At 45.0% G+C, this 12,789-nt stretch overlaps 1 protein-coding gene across 1 annotated transcript in view; it reads right to left on the reverse strand.

Moving 5' to 3' along the window:
* Positions 1–11,451, reverse strand: part of LOC134445389 (lysyl oxidase homolog 4-like) — a 34,501-nt gene extending 23,050 nt beyond the window's left edge. Inside the window, exons 1-4 of the mRNA XM_063194476.1 lie at positions 11,361–11,451; positions 9,878–10,191; positions 4,423–5,114; positions 3,161–3,375 (exon numbers count right to left, since the gene is read on the reverse strand). Coding sequence (XP_063050546.1) covers positions 3,161–3,375; positions 4,423–5,114; positions 9,878–10,154 — 1,184 coding nt within the window. The 5' untranslated portion in view covers positions 10,155–10,191; positions 11,361–11,451. The remainder of the gene's footprint in view (positions 1–3,160; positions 3,376–4,422; positions 5,115–9,877; positions 10,192–11,360) is intronic.
* Between the last annotated feature and the right edge of the window lie 1,338 nt (positions 11,452–12,789).

Genomic DNA, 12,789 nt, shown 5'->3' on the forward strand with positions numbered 1-12,789 from the left:
CTGCGCAATCATGGCTAAAATATTAACCCATGTACTACTACTACTACGACAACCACTACTACTACTACTACTACTACTACTACTACTACTACTACTACTACTACTACTACTACTACTACTACCACTAGGACTACTACTACTACGACAACCACTAGTACTACTACTACTACCACTACTACTACTACTACTACTACTACTACTACTACTACTACCACTACTACAACCACCACTAGGCCTACTACTACTACTACTACTACTACTACTACTACTACCACTAGGACTACTACTACTACGACAACCACTAGTACTACTACTACTACCACTACTACTACTACTACTACTACTACTACTACCACTACTACTACTACTACTACTACTACTACTACTACTACTACTACTACCACTACTACAACCACCACTAGGCCTACTACTACTACTAATAATAATAATAATCAAATTAGGAAGTCACTCATAGAGTGCATAGCTCTGTCAGAGCCAATCAGATCATCAGCAAAAAAATAATTAACTTGAGTCATTGTGCATACAAACACATCATGATGAGAGCTCCTTTGATGGCATTGTTATAGGCTGTCAAGGTAAAATGATTGTGACAGAAATTGTGAGAGGAGAAGCATTGTTTCAACAAGGATTATGGGGATACCCAGGTTTTCAAAATCAGATGCGTGGTGCAAAAGTTACATGTTCATTGTTCTTTAAACAGATGAATTAGTTCAATTGTAAAGGTTGAAGCTATCTAAATCGAAAACAACAAATCTCCCAAACACATTTCACATCCTTCCTTTCAGTGAAGTGAGCTCTCACCTCGCTCTCTCCAAACACATTTCACATCCTTCCCCAGTGAAGTGAGCTCTCACCTCGCTCTCTCCAAACACATTTCACATCCTTCCCCAGTGAAGTGAGCTCTCACCTCGCTCTCTCCAAACGCTCAGATGGCACAGAGCCAACACGCAGGAGGAAAGCTAAAATTACAGCAGCAATCTTTAAAGAAAAAAAAACACAGCTGAAATTGCACTGTGTAGCTAATAGCAGTCTGACTAATCTGCTGTGATCTGCGCGAGTTTAAAGCCGTGAGCGCAGAGACACACAGCAGTGCAGTTCAGACATACTGTGTAGCGTCTATTAAAAGACGGCAGCGTGGTTAGTGCTTCAGACAGAGGAGGTCTGTCTCCGCTGGTTTCCATGAATATGTTTAGCCCGATGGTCAGACGTATGGTCTGGGCTCACCCCGACATCTTACGTCCCCGCAGCACCAAGAGAGCCAGAGCCTCTATTTGGGGCTTTACCTTTGATGGACACGACACACGACGACGCATTTCACTACAACAAACACACAACAAACAAAGCTGGTTTTGGAAAAATAAAATATTGCCAGAAGCAGGACTTCAGGACTTCAGGACGAGGGCCGTTTCAGTGGAGGGCAGAAATACCCCATACCATGAAACCACAAGACATTAAAGTTTCCACACAAACTCTGGAAATCCCACAAGACTATTCGGTCACACAGCATAGAATGTGCATAAAGAAGCAGGAAGAAGCAGGAAGAAGCGTGACACGTTTGCAGACTGAAAAATGGAGGAGCAGAAAGACAAGAGGTGTCTAGTCAGGGAGACAGATAGGAGGAGGTGTATAGTATAGTGAGGGAGACAGGAGGAGGTGATTCAGGAGGAGGAAAATGGAGGAGCAGAAAGACAGGAGGTGTATAGTCAGGGAGACAGACAGGAGGAGACAGACAGGAGGAGGAGGTGAGTCAGGAGGAGTATAGTCAGGGAGACAGACAGGAGGTGAGACAGGAGGAGGTGGAGAGACAGGAGGAGGTGAGACAGGATGAGGTGAGTCAGGAGGAGGTGGTGTATAGTCAGGGAGACAGGAAGAGGAGAGACAGGAGGAGGAGGAGAGACAGGAGGAGGTGAGACAGGATGAGGAGAGACGGGAGGAGGTGTCTAGTCAGCGAGACGGGAGGAGGTGTCTAGTCAGCGAGACAGGAGGTGCATCTCAGGTTTGCTGACTGAAAATGGAGGATCAGAAAGACAGGAGGTGTCTACTATACTCAGGAGGTGTGTACTCACTCTGGCTGGATGTAAATTACAGACAGGTAACAACACAACACTGATGCCAGTCATTCCTCTAAACTCCCATAATTATGCAGACAGGTAGAGAAAGCACTTTAGGGAGACCATAATTAAGCAGCCTGAGTGTGTGTGTGTGTGTGTGTGTGTGTGTGTGTGTGTGTGTGTGTGTGTGTGTGTGTGTGTGTGCGTGCGTGCGTGCGTGCGTGCGTGCGTGCGTGCGTGCGTGTGCGCGTGCGTGCGTGCGTGCGTGCGTGTGCGTGTGCGTGTGCGTGTGTGTGTGTGTGTGTGTGTGTGCGTGCGTGCGTGCGTGCGTGCGTGTGTGTGTGTGTGTGTGTGTGTGAGGCCTGAGGAGAACTCTTGGCTCTCCCCCTCTGGGCCTCCTTCCATAATTACCAAACCCTTCGCTGTTTGCCACGCGCTGCGCTCGCTATTATATGGCAGCACTGGCTTTTGGCTTTTGGGTCACACAGTTCACACTCTCATACGGGCATGACTGTAAGCACGTATATGAAAAATGTACACGTATCCTACCAGGAAATACACCAGGAAAAGAAACAGGAATTTCAATCTATTCCAAATAGTGCAGCTAATAATAATAATAATGATTATCATCATTATTATAATTGCAATAGTAATTATAATAACAATAATAATAATAATAATAATAATACATTGGCCACTGTGACACTGGGCTGGAATAGTCGTTAATATGCAGCCCTACAAAGGCAAAGTACAGTAACTTCATATTTTGTCGTAATTGAGTTAAGACTGAAAGTGGTCGTCCTTATCTTGTGAAAAAGCCTTATGGTCATAATGTGTCCTGTTTTAGAGATACGGCTATGTCAAACTTTCAGAAACTGCAGTATCCAACCTACTACCAAGGCTTTGAGGGCATTTTTCTCGGTTTCAATGCTGGCGTACTTACTGCACATTACAGTATAGTATAGTATAGTATAGAGTATAATAATATGGACTGCCTAGTGCCTATTCATGGTTACCCTTTCACCTGTACACCACTTCATTGGGCTGCTCTGTAGTATAGTATAGTAATATAATGGCTGCCCTCTCACCTGTACACCACTTCATCGGGCTGCTCTGCCGCTGGGAATCCCAGCATGCCGCACACCACGTTGCTGTTGTCTAGCGTCCAGCCCACGCCGCACACGTGACGCCACCTCCCATCCGCCTTCACCTCCACGATGCCCTCCGTTACCATGGAGCTCCTCCTCGTGCTGGCCAACACGGGGCGCAGACGAGCCTCCTCAATCCTCATCGAACTGGAGCCCTGACATCAGGAAATACACACAATGGAAGACATTAGAAATAGAAATAGAATAGAAAACAGAAATAGAAAGTCTTTTATTGTCATTATACTCAGTACAATGAGCCAGTATAGATTAACATATTACTTCACTAATAGAGCTACCAACAACGTCTTTGGTGAAGGCAGTCCTTGATAGATGAACGTGCTGCTTAGTGCAAGTTCAGAATTGTAACCGCTTAATCTCACTGTATACAGGACACGAAAATGGACGGCCAAAGAAGAGGTTTACTCCAAACAGAGTGAACAAGCAGGGTCTTAATATGTAGACAAACCATTTATCAGTCGACAGGTGAGAGCAGAGAGGGAGGGAGGGGGGCCTCCATCTTAGTGGGACGGTTGCCAGATGAGGCGGCTCTTCTCCTGTCAAGCTGTTCTCTTCTGTTTGATTTATGAAGATCCAAAGATTTTTTACCCAGTAAATCATTTTAACGGTTACCTTCTCATCTGTTCCTATTGTGTCATTGTTTTGAGCCAGGCTGTGACACTAGAAACTCTCCGGTTACAGTTTACTTGATGCCAGGGTCATGCGGGTGACATAACAGTGTCACAACAGTGTCATTCCACAGTCATGGACGAGTCATGAATATCACGTCAATGGCATAAACGTTTTATGGGTTACACTTTCACTTGACGCCGGCGTCAACAAATACATATGACACGACAATGTCACAACAGTGTCAAAGCATTGTCATGACAGTCATGGACATAGTCATAAACATTATGTGAAATACCTTTAACGTTTTCTGGTCATGAAAAGTTGTTTGGGTTGTCTGTACCATAACCGAATTTCACTTAATGGCAACAGTCATAACATATTTATGACATTGGCATAATGTTTGTGACATGTCAGTTGCTGCAATATGACACTATTATGACACACCCATGACACACTTGTGTTACCAAGTCTTCAAACACCAAAAATTACCAACTCTATAAGAACAGAAAATACAATACATGTGGTCAGTTCTTCAACAAACAAAATACAAAACACATTACAAAATCCATTACCTGGCTGTAGTTGTCTGTGAAATCGAAGTTCATGTTATTCTCCTCCGGCTGGTTGGCGTGCTGCGCCATCTGTCGGGGTGGTGCTGGCCTCTCATTGGTCCGCTGTGCCGGCCTGTCATTGGTTGGGGACGCTGCAGAGGGGGTTTGGCCTCCATAGGCAGGTGTGTTGGGCGTCCGCTGTGCCGTCTGGGAGGTGGGCGAGGCAGGCCTCCCTCGTAATCCTCGACTCGCTTGAGCTTGTTGCCTGTAGGCTCCGGCGTTCCGCAGGCGGTCCGGCAGCTGATGTCCGCGCGGCACTGACGCCTCTTGGTTGCGGGCGCGGTTGTTGTTGTACGGCCGCAGCTGGATCTGGTGGCCGTGCGATCGAGCGCCGGGGACCTGGCGAGGGCCGGAGCGATGGATGGCCAGCTCGTGACCTCTGAGCTCGTGACCTCGTCTCCTCGGGGGCTCGGGGATGGAGATCTGAGGGGAGGGCGGAGCTTGAGGTGAGGAGGAGGGAGGAGGGCGCGCCGGGGAGGAGCCGGAGGGAGGAGGAGGAGGAGGAGGGCGCGCCTCCTGCTGTCTCTCGGGACTACACACCACCCCCAGGTCCTCCGCATGGCTGCAGTCGTTAACGCCCCAACCGTTAGACTGGCAGTCTGCTAGAGAGGCCTCCGTACCCGTACACAGCACATTATCCAGCCAGATGGGACCTGTGGAGGGACACACACACACACACACACACACACACACACACACACACACACACACACACACACACACACACACACACACACACACACACACACACACACACACACACACACACACACACACACACACACAGCCGTTAGACTGGCAGTCTGCTAGAGAGGCCTCAGCACCGCTACACAGCACATACAGGTAACAATAAAATAAGATAATATTATAATATATATAAATAATAACAATATTAGCTTGGACATTATCCAGCCAGATGGGGCCTGTGGAGGGGGGGGACACAACCAGATGATTACTCCAAACAGATAACAATAAAAATATTATAATATAATATAATATATATATATATAATATAACAATACAAATATTATAATATAATATTATTGGGGGCAGGAGCACAGCAGATGATTACTCCAAACAGATACATAAACAACAATATTGGCTTGGACTACATTAGAAAGTGGTTACCTTCTAGTCAGGGTGGCTAAGACTGCTACGTATTCTTGGCTATTTGTTTGGCCAAGAACAAGGGAGCCAGTTGTAGCGAAGGGGAGTAGAGTTGCCCAGCCGGGACTCGAACCCAGACCTTCTGGGGTAGTAAACTGGGGCTCTGACCGCTACACCAAAGAGCCAGGCTCTTGGCATGACAGTCAGAACACACGCACAGCCCTAGTGATGGTCACTCCACTCCACACCCACAGCCCTAGTGATGGTCACTCCACTCCACACCCACAGCCCTAGTGATGGTCACTCCACACCCACAGCCCTAGTGATGGTCACTCCACACCCACAGCCCTAGTGATGGTCACTCCACTCCACACCCACAGCCCTAGTGATGGTCACTCCACTCCACACCCACAGCCCTAGTGATGGTCACTCCACTCCACACCCACAGCCCTAGTGATGGTCACTCCACTCCACACCCACAACCCTAGTGATGGTCACTCCACTCCACACCCACAGCCCTAGTGATGGTCACTCCACTCCACACCCACAGCCCTAGTGATGGTCACTCCACACCCACAGCCCTAGTGATGGTCACTCCACTCCACACCCACAGCCCTAGTGATGGTCACTCCACTCCACACCCACAACCCTAGTGATGGTCACTCCACACCCACAGCCCTAGTGATGGTCACTCCACACCCACAGCCCTAGTGATGGTCACTCCACACCCACAGCCCTAGTGATGGTCACTCCACTCCACACCCACAGCCCTAGTGATGGTCACTCCACACCCACAGCCCTAGTGATGGTCACTCCACTCCACACCCACAGCCCTAGTGATGGTCACTCCACTCCACACCCACCACAGCCCTAGTGATGGTCACTCCACACCCACAGCCCTAGTGATGGTCACTCCACACCCACAGCCCTAGTGATGGTCACTCCACTCCACACCCACAGCCCTAGTGATGGTCACTCCACTCCACACCCACAACTCTAGTGATGGTCACTCCACTCCACACCCACAACCCTAGTGATGGTCACTCCACTCCACACCCACAGCCCTAGTGATGGTCACTCCACTCCACACCCACAGCCCTAGTGATGGTCACTCCACTCCACACCCACAGCCCTAGTGATGGTCACTCCACACCCACAGCCCTAGTGATGGTCACTCCATCACACTAGTATAACATGAATCCTACATGTAATCTTTGGAATCAATGGGCATGATCACTTGCAGCCTCAGTAGCATAAAGAGCTATCATATCTGTATTTGATGCATTTGACGGATGGCAGTTCATCCGGTTTTAAATGAACTCTGTTAATGACTATTCTGTTTACCAGACAAAACAATGTCTACCAGCTTGGTGCAACAGCCAGGTTAGTTCCTCATTCATTTCTTGGTTGAATCAGATGGAAAGCAGAGAAAAAAAGTTCAAAAAGTGATGGGGGTGTTGGGTTGCTTTGTACTGTTTCAGGAATTCATTGGTTTAATGCTGTAACATTATGCATCAGCCACTCAGGGGTGAGTTTCTCAGAAGAGAAGTTGTTAGCCTGTTAGCAACTTCGGTAGTTGCCAATGGGAAAATGCATTGAAAACAACAAAGTAGCTAATGTAGTAAGCAACTTTGGTTTTGAGAAATTCACCCCAGCATTTGGTTAAAATCAATCAATTTCTTCACATACACAGTAAAAACTGCAGTGTTAATGCAACCCTAACAGAGTCGATTTAACACCTTCTAGAGTTCATTTGTTCCCAAAGAACTCTCTGTAAGTGTTGAATTAACACTGCATTTTTTACTGTGTAGATGGATGCTTTGTCATGTTAATGTGAGTAGGCTGGCTGGAAAACTAAGCAAAAATGGTCTCTCAGTGACCTTCAAGAGACTCAACTTTCAAGTATAGTAACTTAAATTCAGTTGAACACATACATATCCCTATACTGCACACATTATTATCCCATCATGGAAAAAAATCTTACTGTGGTTTTTGTCATATAAAATGAACTTCTTAAGACATTTTTGAAATTTTTTTCAAAAAAAAAGTTTTTTGGGGGGGTACTTTTAGGTTTGTTGCCATATGGCAACATTGTGCAGTTACGGAAAGGATCCAGTGTACATTTTCCCACCAAGACCAAACAAGGGTCATACAACATTATGGATTATTTTATAGAAATATAATTGTTTTTATCTCAGAAAAACATTGAAAGTTTACCCACAAGTTCAAGGGAGTTATTTAACACATTTTTGCCACTGAGAGAACAAGTGAATACTGTTTATTATATCCCCGAAAAACAGTATTTCAGTGGTATTACTTTGACCAACCACCAATGAATATATTAGGCATTAACACAATATCTGTGCAGAGATTTGCACAAAAATGTGTATGGTAACTGTCTATAATATGTACATGAACTGATTTAATTTTGGAAGCCAACACTTTCAAGATGGCCGACATTCAAGATGGCCGATTTGCGGGCCAGGCATCTTTCAACATAACCGACAGTTTATTTGTCATAACTTTTGAAAGGATGCTTGGATTTACACTAAACCTTGTGTGATAACACTCTATAATGAGTAAATAAGTCATGTAAAATTGTGAGGCCAGTGCTTTCAAGATAGCTGAATTTCAAGATGGCTGACTTTGAAGTTGGCAATCTTTCGAGACGGCCTACCTTTTGTTTACGCCACAACTTTTCAATGGGTGCTTGGATTTGCAGTAATTTTTGTGTGTTAATAATATAATTGGTTTATGAGCTGTTTGAAATTTCGAGATTATGCTTTTAAAATGGCTGACTTTCAAAATGGTTGACTTTGTACAATAATTTTTGATCGGGTTGACAGATTTGCACAAACGTTGTGTGCTAATTAGCCTAATTATAACATACACATGAAGTCAAAACATTTTGGAGTCTTCAAATGGTCAAGATGACAGTAGTTTTATGCTCTAATCTGGGGTTTGGGGATTTTTGTGGTATACCTCTGGCAGTCTGGGGAGGCTGCATAGGCCTTGTTCGCTTTTCTGCATGTACTCAGAGTGAAAGCTCATAAAACAGTTCTGTACACCTATTATAACATTTTTAATGTTCATTACAGACTGCCATTTACACTAATTATAATATTATCAGTTATCAATCATTCAATCAATAAATAAATCAATTAATCAATCAATTAGAATTGGGTATTTGTATCAATACACTTTCCCTATTGACCGTCTTGTTCCATTACCGCACAATGTTGCCGTATGGCAACATACCTATTTTTCAACATAAAAAGGAAATCATTTTAGTTGAAAACAAAACAAAATGGTGAAAACAGATCATGACTAACTATAGTTAATCCCAATATTTTTTTTAAATTTAGTAAATATTGCAAAAAGTGTGAAAAATCTTGGCCAATGCCAGAGTAATCTGTCAAGGACACACGCTCATGTACAGTGAGGGAAAGAGCGAGCCTGGGGCAGTGTGTGGTGTCATGTGATGTCAAGAAACCACATAATTGGATAAAACAAGGCCACAGTTTCAATATGAAAACCAATCAGTGTCTATTATTTATATTTAAATACCAGGAAATGCCAAAAGAATGGTATGTTGCCATATGGCAACACCGTGCAGTATAGGGATATGGCACATTGTGAGAGGCCTGTGTCAATATATTACTCTGCTATATCCGATGCTCATTACACTGCCCAAAATTAAGCACACAGTTCAGTAAAACCAATTGTAATCCAATATCTATAAATTATAGTGTGGTGTCACCATGTTGTGGTCTCAGAACACTTCACAAGTTACTGCTTAGCACATAAAATATGGCTGAAAAGATATAAACATGAATTACATGAACAGAAAATAGATGTACTTCAGAGATGGGACCAAGTCATTAATTTGCAAGTCACAAGTAAGTCTCAAGTCCTTCCAATCAGGTCCGAGTCAAGTCACAAGTTGAGTCCAAGTCCAAGTCCAAGTCATGCCAAAGCCAAGTCAAGTCCAAGTCCAAGTCCTCCATACCTTGTCCTTGTCCGTAGTCGGCGCTGTGTGCCCAGGGTTAGGGTTAGGGTAAACTACATAAAGAGTAAATGGTAATAGATAGTAGTCCTTCCTGCAGTACCTTGTCCTTGCCCGTAGTCGGCGCTGTGTGCCCAGGGTTAGGGTTAGGGTAAACTACATAAAGAGTAAATGGTAATAGATAGTAGTCCTTCCTGCAGTACCTTGTCCTTGTCCCTAGTCGGCGCTGTGGGCCCAGGTGGATAAAAAGACAATAGTAAACATAATAACATAAACAGATAATAGCGGGTAGTCCTGCAGTACCTTGTCCCTGCCCGTAGTCGGCGCTGTGGGCCCAGGTGACGGCGCTCCGGAAGCCCAGCTCTCTGCACACCACGTGGGCCAGCTGGATGTTGACCTCGTCGTCACACACGGTGCCCCACGTGCCGCTGTACAGCACCTCCAGACGACCCCGGCTGGCCGTCGAGGCGTTGCCGGCCAGGCGCACCCGGAACCCAGGAGGGGCGCCGTGGCAACGGTGGAAGAGGAGGAGGAGGGTTAACGACAGCAAGTAGCCCAGGCCCAGCATCCTCATCCTCATCCTCAACTCAGATCAGATGAAGAGCAACCTCAATCATCTGGAATGGCAATTCACACAGGTGTTACATTACATTACATTACATTACATTACATTACACTTAGCTGACAAGTATTATATTACATTACATTACATGACACTTAGCTGACAGGTATTACATTATATTACATTACATTTAAGCCACACCTTTATCCAAAGCAAAGTATAGTTAGTGCTCAGTAGAATCCTACAACAATAGAATTCTATGGAATCTCAACTCGCCGGCAGGTTTTGACAGTTAAGTGGTACAGGGTATTGGTTACAGTCCCTGGAGCAGTGTGGGGTTATGTGCCTTGGTACAGGGTATTGGTTACAGTCCCTGGAGCAGTGTGGGGTTATGTGCCTTGGTACAGGGTATTGGTTACAGTCCCTGGAGCAGTGTGGGGTTAGGTGCCTTGGTACAGGGTATTGGTTACAGTCCCTGGAGCAGTGTGGGGTTATGTGCCTTGGTACAGGGTATTGGTTACAGTCCCTGGAGCAGTGTGGGGTTAGGTGCCTTGCTCAGGGGCACCTCAGCCATGGAGAGACTGGAGGGGTGGGATTCGAACTGGCAACCCTCTGATCTAAAGCCCATCTCCTTAACCTCTAGACCACGGCAACGACAACATGCCAAGAACCAACAGAAAACCTTCCGCTCTGAAGGCAGGATCTAAAAAAAGCCCTTATTGTTGTTGGGACATAATTGCCACATCACAGTACTGAGGGGAAAACAAAATGATACTGTAAAGATATGTCTGGAAAATAGAAGTATGATTTTTTGCCATCTGTGGGCTTTGACTATTTCTGTTCTTTTAATATTCTGTTTTTTTTTTTGTTTTTTTTCGTGTGCTACAAAATGCCGACAGTGAGAAGAGATTCATACAGTGTGCGCCCTTTCTTCTTCAAGTATTACCAACAGCCCTACAGGAGTGAGGGAACTAATCTAAACTAAAAGAGATAAAAAAAATACTTTTATTTGAAATGGAAAGCAATTGTTACATTCAAAATGTTCAACAAGTCCATTTCACAGCCAGATATCATTTGACCAACTCTTGTCTAACGCAATCTCATTTTTAAAATACATGCTATTTATATCTTCAAAATGGATATTAACCAAGTGAAATGGAAAATGAAAAAACAAAAGAAATAATAATAATAATAAAAACCAAAGAGAGTGAAGAGTAGACTCACCAAATGCCTGGTGCTCTGGGACGGCTCTGGTAGGCTTGTTGAAATTGAGCAGAAAGAAAATCTTCCCCAGCGCTCTCTCTCTCTCTCTCTCTCTCTCTCTCTCTTCACTTAGCGCTTGCTTGCGTTTCTCTCCACCTTCCCCAACGCTTTCTCTCCACTAACCCCTTGCACTTTTCTCCCTCCTCTTTACCACCGTCATCATGCTCAGCCCCAGGCTTACAAAACGTTATCTTGGGACACTTACACAACTTTCCTCTCCATCATATGCATATGTATAGCCTGCTGCTGCATAGCATTAGAAAGTGAACTAGTCAGAAATTTGACATTTTTTTTAGGCCTACTTGAAAGGGTGATTGTTTGGCACAAAGTAAATAATGCTCTCACTTTTGGCACAAACACTTTATTTGATCCGAAACTTCTTTGGTTTGCTTTTGCCACAAAGTGAAATCCCATTTGGGTGTGATTGTCTGGCTGTTCCACGTGAGCAGGATTCACAGTAGATTGTGTGCTGTGCTGTGTGACATTCACTTCTTATGTTTGTTTTTTTTCCCAGTTCAGCCTCCTTCTTTTCTTTTTCTTTTTTTCTGTAATTGCACAGTGGCTGCCATGATGGAAACGCACACCCCACATTAGTGGTCAACTGGAATAAATACATGTGCTCTATAAAAGAAAAGCAAAGACATCCACATCCACATCCACACGGACTCGACTCTTCTCTAGAACTAGCCCTAAATCTTATGGAAGCTTTAAACCAGGCATGGATATAGCAGCAGCTTTAAACCAGGCTTGGATATAGCAGCCGATGGGCGTCTTCTATACTGTAGCAACGGAAGCCACAGCAGCCTGGGGTTAGAGAGAGAGAGAGAGAGAGAGAGAGAGAGAGAGATAGAGAGAGAGAGAGAGAGAGAGAGAGAGAGAGAGAGAGAGGTAGAGAGAGAGGTAGAGAGAGAGAGAGAGATAGGTAGAGAGAGAGAGAGAAAGAGAGAGACAGAGAGAGAGAGAGGTAGAGAGAGAGAGAGGGAGGTAGAGAGAGAGAGACAGAAAGAGAGAGAGAAAGAGAGAGAGAGAGAGAGAGAGAGAGAGAGAGAGAGAGAGAGAGAGAGAGAGAGAGAGAGAGAGAGAGAGAGAGAGAGAGAGAGAGAGAGAGAGAGAGGGAGAGAAGAGAGAGAGAAGAGAGAGAAAAGAGAGAGAAAAGAGAGAGAGAAGAGAGAGAGAGAAGAGAGAGACACAGAGAGAGAGAGAGACAGAGAGAGAGAGAGAGAGAGAGAGAGAGAGAGAGAGAGAGAGAGAGAGAGAGAGAGAGAGAAGAGAGAGAGAGAGAGAGAGAGAGGAGAAGAGAGAGAGAGAGAGAGAGAGAGAGAGAGAGACGGACAGAGAGAGAGAGAGACATAGAGAGACGGACAGAGAGAGACAGACAGAGAGAGAGAGA

The sequence above is a fragment of the Engraulis encrasicolus genome, chromosome 1 (genome assembly GCF_034702125.1).
Source record: "Engraulis encrasicolus isolate BLACKSEA-1 chromosome 1, IST_EnEncr_1.0, whole genome shotgun sequence".
Taxonomy (NCBI): Eukaryota; Metazoa; Chordata; class Actinopteri; order Clupeiformes; family Engraulidae; genus Engraulis; species Engraulis encrasicolus.